This window comes from Urtica dioica, chromosome 5, assembly GCF_054948205.1.
Source record: "Urtica dioica subsp. dioica isolate 48M chromosome 5, U.dioica_male_clone48M_v1_H2, whole genome shotgun sequence".
In the NCBI taxonomy this organism is placed as follows: Eukaryota; Viridiplantae; Streptophyta; class Magnoliopsida; order Rosales; family Urticaceae; genus Urtica; species Urtica dioica.
The window spans coordinates 42,658,037-42,667,727 of NC_142760.1; the positions used below are offsets into that span (position 1 = coordinate 42,658,037).

The window sequence follows — 9,691 nt, forward strand, 5'->3', positions numbered from 1 at the left end:
AAATCTCGAGACGCAAGTGGGGAAACTCGCCACCGCCATCCACACACGACCCCAAGGCACACTTCCAAGCACCTCCGAAGCAAATCCAAGGGAGCATTGCAATGCCATTTCACATCAACACGCTGCAGTCATCGAGAGCCCGAAGAGAGAAGAAGAAGAGGCTTCCCCGGTCACCAAAGCTCCTAAGCCGCCCTCATCGGTCCATATCTAGGAGATGCCACTTCCGTTCTCACAAATTAGGATCACGGTGACGCTTTCCGCCGAGTGTAGCGCACTTCTAAAACACGAGTTCCCGCCAAAGTTAGAAGACCCGGGTAAGTTCACATTGCTGTGCACTATTGGAAACCTCTTTATCGAGAACGCTTTGTGTGATCTAGGTTCGGGCATCAACCTCATGCCGTCGTCCGTCTTCAACAAACTCGGGGTGGGTGAACTAAAGCCCACGCGCACCACTCTCCAACTGGCAGATCGGACCGTAAGGCACCCGTGCGTCTTCGTGGAAGACCTCCTCGTTAAAGTTGGAAAATTTACTTTTCCGGCCGATTTCTACGTCATCGACATGGACGAGGATCGCGATATCCCTATTCTCTTTGGAAGGGCTTTTTAGCTACTTGTGGTGTTCGCATAGACGTGCAAAAAGGCGAGCTGATGACGCTCGTGAATAACGAGGAAGAGACGTTCGGGATCTATAAAACCCGAAAGCGCAAGAATGAAAAAGCAGAGGTCTACGTCCTCGAAACTGACGAAGTGATCACTACTCCCACTAGTACAAAATATAGCATCAGGTGCGACTTTTTTCGCACCTGAAAGTGCAAAAGTCACACCTGAAAGTACTTTCAGGTGCGACTTTAGATGCGACAAAGTCGCACCCGAAAGTCCGCACCTGATAATCCTCTTGACTATCAGGTGCGACTAGTCGCACCGGTAAGTCTTATATTATCAGGTGCGACTAGTCGTACCTGAAAGTCTTGACTATCAGGTGCGACTAGTCGCACCTGATGCTCTTTATCTTTAAAAAAAAAATTAATATGCTGATTATATATTACTAATTACATTATTACATTATTACAATTATTAATCTTAATTTTAATTTCATTAACTAATTACAATTCCTAATTGATAAATTACAATGTATCAAAACTAATTAAAACAAAAACAAATTTAAACTAATCACATTATTACAATTACTAATCTTAATTTTAATTTCATTAACTAATTACAATTCCTAATTGATAAATTACAATATATCAAAACTAATTAAAACAAAAACAAATTTAAACTAATCACATTATTACATTATTACAATTATTAATCTTAATTTTAATTTCATTAACTAATTACAATTCCTAATTGATAAATTACAATATATCAAAACTAATTAAAACAAAAACAAATTTAAACTAATCACATTATTACAATTACTAATCAATTAACTAATTACATTATTACATTATTACAATTATTAATCTTAATTTTAATTTCATTAACTAATTACAATTCCTAATTGATAAATTACAATATATCAAAACTAATTAAAACACAAACAAATTTAAACTAAACACTAACCTAAACATATTAGTATATCACAAACTAACCTGCAGAGACTCGGGACGAGGCGAGCGCACGGCGGAGAGTGAGCAGGGGCTGAGCGCACGGCGAGAAAAATCAAAATCGATTGATTCCCGACAGCCTGACCCACTAGCGCTTAAGCCATCATAACTCGAGCTACAAAACTTGAAATCGATTGATTCTAGCGGAAAATGAAAGTAGACTCATGTAGCTTTCTAACGAGATATTACAAGCATATATACGACAAGAATAGCTATCTCAAAAACAGCCCGTAAGTCGCTGTTACAATTCTGGAAATCCCGTTTTACTGCTGCGAAACACAAACTTTGGAAATTCATAACTCATTCAATACTCAATGGATTTACATGTTCTTGGTCATTTTAGAAAACTCATACAGTCTACTATCCATGAAAAATATCCAAAAATAAGAACTCAAGTCATACAGGTCTGTCCACGTCGATTTACAAAGGCTGTTCAAACAGTTTTTCTTTTTCAAAAATTCGGCCAAATTCAAACCACAACCAAGAAATTCCGAGTTCAATCCTCAATTTCAAATCATCAACATCAATAATTGATCCCAATCAACACACAAAACCAACCAATTTTACTGATTTCAACCCGGAACCAAAAACCCCCAAATATGGAACCAAGAACCCTAGCTTCGAATTTCAATCCAAGGAGAGGAATTCTTACCTCAATCCACGAATTCAAGCTTCTTTGGAGGGTTCTCACTTCTTTCCCGGTGGTTTCTCTTGCTCCGGCGTCACCGTGGCTCGCGGCGGCGTTGTTCTTCCTCAGCTGGAGCGCGCGGCGATGGAGACTCGGGCGGGACAGCGCACGACAAGAAGAAAGGAAGAAGAAGAGAGGCTAGGTCGAGTGGTGATGATGAGGCTCCGGCGTCCTCGCGACTCCCGGCGACGTCTCTTTTCCTCGGCCTGAAGCGCGCGGTGGAGGATGGGTCACGGCGGCCACGGCGAGCTCGCGGCGGTGGCGCTCTGCTCGGCTGGGACGCGCGCGCGGTGGAGCTGCTCGGTGGTCGCTCTTGCTCCGGCGTTCTTTCTCGGCTCCCTCTCTCTCTTTCCCTTTCTCTCTTCTTCTCTTTCTTTTTCCCGAGCAGTTTCTTTTCTTTTAAATTCTTTTCCATTTTAAAACTGAATGAAAAAATGAAGGGGGGGGTGGGAATTGGCCCGCTTAAAATTTTAAACAATCAGGTGCGACAAAGTCGCACCTGAAAGTTTTTTTAACAATCAGGTGAGTGTCGCACCTGATACTCAAAAGAAAAAAAAAATTTAGCGAAATTTTTTGGACTTCTGGTTGACAATATGATGCGACTAGTCGCACCAGAAAGTCATTTAGATGCGACTTTTAGGTGCGACTAGTCGCACCTGATAGTCATGCGCATCAGAAAACTATATTTGTAGTAGTGTCCACCACCCACACCTCTGCCATGTGCTCCTCCAGAAAAATCAACAAAAAGTGCGAGCAAGGGTGCAAAGCCGAAGTCTCCATTCAAGCCATGACGAGGACATTGGCCGAAACCGTTCAAAGAGGTATCGAGGAAGAAAGAGCGCCTAAAAGAAAATCCACCGCTACCTGAGTGTGGCGGCGACGAGTAGGGGAGTTCTACCACCCCCGCGCGGTAAGTTCTCTGTCTCCCGTGTTTTTTATGGATCTACATTGAGGACAACGTAGAGATTAAGTTTAGGGGGATGAACTACTTTGTGGGGGATTTCTGTTAGATTATGTTGTTTTTATTTAATTTTTATTTTCTTAATTTTGTTTGGTGATTGCTTATTAGTGATAATATTAAAGTGTTTACTCTCGTCATTTGCCAATGATACCATGTTTTTTTTTCAAAGAAATCCGAGTTTTAGTCAATTTTAATTATTTCTTGTGCTTCATTGTGATTGACTAGTGGTTTGAGTAGCGCAATTTCGGTTGATTTTTCCAATTTATGCATAAACATCCGTCTCGGGTTTTGAGTAGTCTCTTAGAGGTTCGATCACATCTATAAATGTCTTTTAGCTCACGAACACTAAGAACCGCTCTAGCCCTCTTCGAGGCGAAATGACCTGACACGAACCTAGGAAAAATGACATAGGCCTTCATTACCGATCAGAGCCAAAAAAGCCAACCCGTAATACTTCCTTGAGCACCCTTTCAGAAAAAGCCGAAAAATTAATCCTTTCTCGATACTTAAGTCAAAAAAGCCGAGCCAATAATATTTCAAATCCCACAAAGAACCCTGTTAACTTAGCGACTCTTGAGTGAATTCTTTCGATTTTGTGACATATTTTTCGACTAGTTATTTCCACGTGTTTTATAGTTCATTAGACACCACGCCGGTGATTTTTATTTTTTATTTTTATTGTTTTGTATCAAAGAAAAAAAAATAAAAAAGAGAAACATAAAAAAAAGGAGAAAAAGAAAAAAGTACAAAAAAGTTTAATTTATGCGTTTTATTGTTTATTTGTTATTAGTTTTTGGAGTGGTATTCTGTGACATTAGTTTTAGAGACTAGACGTTACATAGTCGAAGTTTGGGGGGGAAACATTGGGAAGTAAAGACTTAAGAAAAGAAAACGTTTTCGAAAGGTGAAATTTTGTGTCATGAACATCGAAATTGGTGAGTAATTAATATCATGTGAAAGTTGGTGAGGTTGGTGAGATTGAATCGCTAGGTTGACGTTTGAGCCACATTTTGATCATATCCTACCGTTGACCCTAGCCTAACATTACAAGCCGACAAAGCCCTATTGATTTCCTCGGTAAGTGTCTTGCATTAGTGGAGAGTGAGCGGCGTAAAGCATTATGGTGTTCGACTCACATTCATCTCTTTATTATTTGAGCATTTGACATTAGAAGGCATGAACAAACATATTGAGTTGACCTCTCTCTCTTTCGGGACATATTTCACACACGGGAGATTTTGATCGGGAGCGTGTTGCAAAAGGCCATTTAGTCAATCTAATTAATTTTTTTGGGTTTCATATGATGATTGACTTGGATTCGAAAATTTCTGTAGGTTGATGCATTTAACTAACACTTGACATTGTTGCTAAACTTTGTGATCACCATTTGTTTTTAGTGTAACTTCTTTGGTGTGTTTCTTTTATTGTCTAGTTTTTTATGTTGCTTGAGGACAAGCAACGGTTCAAGTTTGGGGGTATTTGATGAGTGCGTTTTATACGTACAAATCGCTCGTTTTCGGAGTTGAATCGAAACGAATCCTAAGGTATTTTTGATATATTTTGTGTTTTTATTTGTTATTATAGATTTTCATGATCTAAAAGTGTTTTGAGGGCAATAGAGCAACTTTGAGATGATTTGAAGATTTTTCGGACGAGTTAGAGCTAATTAAGAAACATGGCGTCTTCTTCTGCATGATTTGAGATTCTGAAGTGGTAAATTCTTTCTATCATTGGATAGAGCTATCTCTTAGCTTACCAACGCATATTTATTTGCGAAAATCGGACATCGGAGCAAGAAGATACGTCCGATACAAAAACAGTGCGCGCGTCCAGAAGCATCATCGCGCTGCAAGAAAAAATTGCGCGCCGCGAGGATCTCCAGGGATCTCGACGAAGCAAAGGGGAGGATCCTGGGAAGGCGTCCACTGCCTTTAATGAGAGAAGTCTTCTCCGAAATCAGGCAGGAGACAAACCGAAGGAAGATCATGATACACACCGAGGAACCTGTCTCAGCGAGAACATAATTACTTCACCTTCACTACCCTTGACCAAAGTGCTACATGTCCCTAACCTTTCATGCAACATTTTCTCTATTAGCAAAATAACCAAAGATCTAAAATGTCGTGCTATCTTTGAATCTTCTCACTGTGTATTTCAAGATCTGGAGTCAAGTGATGGACTCTATATCTTAGATGAGGGAACAGACTCACATAAAGGTCAAGAGAAGACTTGCCTACAAATTCTCTCATGTCCAAGTAATAAAGATATTCATCTAATGCATTTCCGTCTAGGACATCCTAGTTTTTACTAATTGAAAATGTTGTTTTCGGATTTATTCATGAATTCAAATATTTCCTCTTTTCACTGTGATATTTGTGCTTTAGCAAAACATCGTAAAAACTCCTACCCACCTAGAGCTTATAACATTTTTCTCTTATCCATAGTGATATATGGGGTGCTTCTAGAGTACCGACATGTTCAGGAAAAATATGGTTTTTAACTCTAATTGATTATCACACACAGGTAACATGGGTTTTTTTGCTGAAAGAAAAATCTGAGGTAGAAACTGTTTTAAAAATTTCTATAATATGATTCAAACACAGTTTAATACTCAGATACAAATGATTAGGAGTGATAATGGACGTGAATATTTTGCACACACCTTACACAAATTTTTTGAAGAAAAAAAGGATTATTCATCAAAGCTCATGTGTAGATACACAACCTCAAAATGGCATAGCATAAAGGAAAAATAGACACATTCTTGAAGTCACTTGTGCTTTAATGTTTTCAAGCAAAATTCCACATTATCTATGGGGGGACAGTGTCTTACTCGTGCTTTATTCGAAATCCTGACAGGAATGCAAGTAAACTTGATCCTAAAGGAAAGAAAATGTGTTTTGTGGGAATCGCTCCGACTCAAAGAGGGTATAAATGTTTTCATCCATCCACACAAAAAACAACAATTACAATGGATATCACTTTTTTTTTAGCATAAACCTTTTTTTTTACCACTCATCTTCAGGGGGAGACTAATTTTGAAGATTTTGTCTTTAAATTTACAGATTCCTCTCTTGATTTTATGCAGGGTCATGACTTAGAAAATGAGGAAATAATTGTTGTCAATGAAACAGGAAATATAAATAAGGAAATAACCGGTGTTCAAATTGAAAGTGATATTGAGTCCACGATTTTAAGTAAAGAAAATCAACCAAGTATCACAGAGTCAGTAAGTAAATCAGGAAATATTACTAAGGACATATACAATGATCGGGCAAGTAATCTATTTGAAAAGGTATATGTGAGATCGGTCCCTACTCGAGATATAGAAGCTATTACCTCTCTAGCAAGCTAAGAATCCGAACCGGAACCAGAATCTAAAAACAGTAAGTCTATCTCAGATTCCGATTTACCAATTGCTCTTAGAAAAGAAAAACGCACATGTACTAAATATCATTTATATCCTACCTCGTCCTATGTGTCATACTCAAAACTCTCTTCTGCTTTTTCCACATTTACCACAAATATATCTGAGATCCATATTCCTAGTAGTATTCAGGAGGCATTGGCTGTTTTTTAGGAGATAAGTGCTTTGAAGAAGAATCAGACGTGGTTGGTGGAAGAGCTTCCAAAGGGGAAGCCCATAGTTGGCTGTAAATGGGTCTTCACACCGAAGATGAAAGCTGATGGCACCCTTGAACGACTTAAAGCGCGACTTGTAGCAAAGAGGTTCACTCAAACATATGGGATAGACTATACAGAAACATTCTCTCTGGTTGCTAAGCTAAACACTGTGAGAATTCTGTTGTCTATTGCAGCAAACCTTGACTGGCCGCTGAGACAATTTGACGTAAAGAATGCATTCCTTAATGGAAAGCTTGAGGAAGAAGTCTACATGAGTCCACCACCAGGATTTGAAAGTGAGTTTGAATCCAAGGTCTGCAAGCTAGAGAATGCGTTATATGGGCTGAAACAATCACCTCGCGCCTGGTTCGATCACTTCACCCAGTTCGTGAAAGGGCAGGGTTACATTCAAGCTCAATTGGATCATACAATTTTAAAAAAGTCCTCAAGACATACGTGTAAAACTCCTATTTCCCGGACTAAAAACTAACGAGTCCTCAAGTGTTTTTGATAGTTTTTGTGTGTTTATGAGTGATTTTCAGGTTTAAGAGGTCAATTGGGTCTTGAGGAGGTTATTAGCGCATCATGTGACGATTCCGAACAATTTCAAGGAGATTCATACACATTTGGACAACTTGGAGCGAAACAAGGAACGACGTCCTCTTCGGCAGGATTTTGGGATTTTTAAATGATGATTTCGGATGATCCACTTCCAGAATTGGATAGAGCTCCCTCTTAGCTTTCCAACGCATGTTTATTTGCAGAAATCGGACGTCGGAGCTAGGAGTTACGACCGTTTAAAAAAACGGTGTGTAGCGAACCGGAAGCGCGCGGCGTGCGGAAAAAAGCGCGCGCCGCGCGGAAAAAATTTCGCCCTTTTTGCCTCCAGAGTCGTACGCGCGAACCGCGCGAAGCTGAAAAAATGGTCTGCGCGCCGCGCAGACAAAAGTGCGCGCCGCGCGGTCCCGAAATCAGCTTTTTCCAATGTTGCGTTTCTGAGCGGATTTTGGCCATTGGATCAAAATGAAAGGTCCATATGGCTCCGAAAATGACCCCATTCAACCTTAAAAACACAAATACAATCATACTAAGGCATGCAAGGCTTTGGAGATCTCATCTCATCTCATGTGAGAGAGAGCTTTTCTTTGCTTTTCATTTTTTCTTAGAGTTTCTCTTGGTTTTGCTTTGGAGAAGAAGGAGGTCGGAGTGCCATCTCACCGGAATTCGTCCAGCCACCACCACCATAGTTTTATCCTCTTCCTCTATCTCTTGAACTCCATTTATTCATGAAGATTATGTTGGTTTCATTGTTCTTGATTTATGTTTGCTTTGTTCTTCGTATCACCATGAACTAAGCCTCCATAGGGCTATGGTGTAGCGAGTTCTTGATGGTTATGGATTCCTAATGCTAGATTGATTTTATTTTTGTTGTTCTTGTCATGTTGCTTAGTTCAAATCCATGCTTAATGCCTTGTATGAGATTAGCTACCTTATGCATGTTTTATGTTCAATTCTAATGCTTGAGAAAGATTAGGTTGTGGTGCTTTTGTTTTGGATTACTAAAATACATTCCTAGGCTAGAGATAGCTAGGCTGTTTTAAACTCATGTGTGTACTCTTGTTGTGAATGCTTGCCGTGCTTTTTAGGAGTTGAGATCGAGAGATAAAACTCCGGCATTGGGTTTAGGTTGCTAGAAGCTCGAGAGAGATTTAGTGATACGATTAGCGTGAGTACGAGTAGTAATATAAGGACAACAATAATCGTGCGTAATTTCCGTGAATCCGAACCGTAGATTGAACTCGTGAAACCATAGTCTTCCGTCTTCATAATCGTAAAACCGTTCTTTAGTTTTGTTGTTTATTTTGTTTACTTGTTGGATAATTTTGTGACAAACATTCTATCATTATTTTTGGGTTCTCATTCAAACTTGTGAATCTTGAATCTTCGATTTAGCTAGTCCTCGTGGGATCGACTCGTTCTTACGATTTATTACTATTGTGACCACGTGCACTTGCGTGTGCGAGAAAATTCGCAACAGAGAATGCATTATATGGGCTGAAACAATCACCTCGCGCCTGGTTCGATCACTTCACCCAGTTCGTGAAAGGGCAGGGTTACATTCAAGCTCAATCGGATCATACAATTTTCACAAAGTCTTCAAGAGATATGAAGATTTCAGTGTTAATCGTTTATGTCGATGACATCATCCTTACATGAGACGACTACAGAGGACTAGAACAGTTGAAAAAGAAGCTTGCCAAGGAGTTTGAAATAAAAGATCTAGGCAAAATTAGATACTTTCTTGGCATGGAAGTTGCTAGATCAAGAAAGGGAATTGTCGTCTCTCAAAGAAAATACATACTAGATCTTTTGAAGGATACTGGAATGATTGGATGTAGACCTGCCTAAACTCCAATAGACCCAAACCAAAAGCTCGTGAATATTGTAGACGGCATTCCAGTTAATGTTCAGCAGTATCAAAGGCTAGGAAGACTGATTTACTTAGCGCACACAAGGCCCGACATAGCGTTTGCTGTGAGCCTAGTGGGTCAATTCATGCATAGTACATGTGAGGAGCACCTAGATGCTACACACATGATCCTCCGATATCTGAAGAGTTGTCCAGGAAAGGGACTGTTATTCAAGAAGGGCAAAAACAGAGTTGTGGAAGCATTTACGGACGCAGATTGGGAAGGCCCAGGTGATCAGAAGTCTACATCAGGTTATTGTACCTTTGTATGGGGAAACTTAGTCACGTGGAGAAGCAAAAAACAAAGCGTTGTGTCAAGAAGTAGTCCTGAGGCACAG

At 39.8% G+C, this 9,691-nt stretch overlaps 1 protein-coding gene across 1 annotated transcript; it reads left to right on the forward strand.

Annotated features, from left to right (window-relative positions):
* Positions 1–214: 214 nt before the first annotated feature.
* LOC149398726 (uncharacterized) lies at positions 215–607 on the forward strand. Its single transcript, XM_089614655.1, has one exon. It carries the CDS (start codon positions 215–217, stop codon positions 605–607), a length of 393 nt encoding a protein of 130 aa, XP_089470781.1.
* The last annotated feature ends 9,084 nt before the right edge of the window (positions 608–9,691 follow it).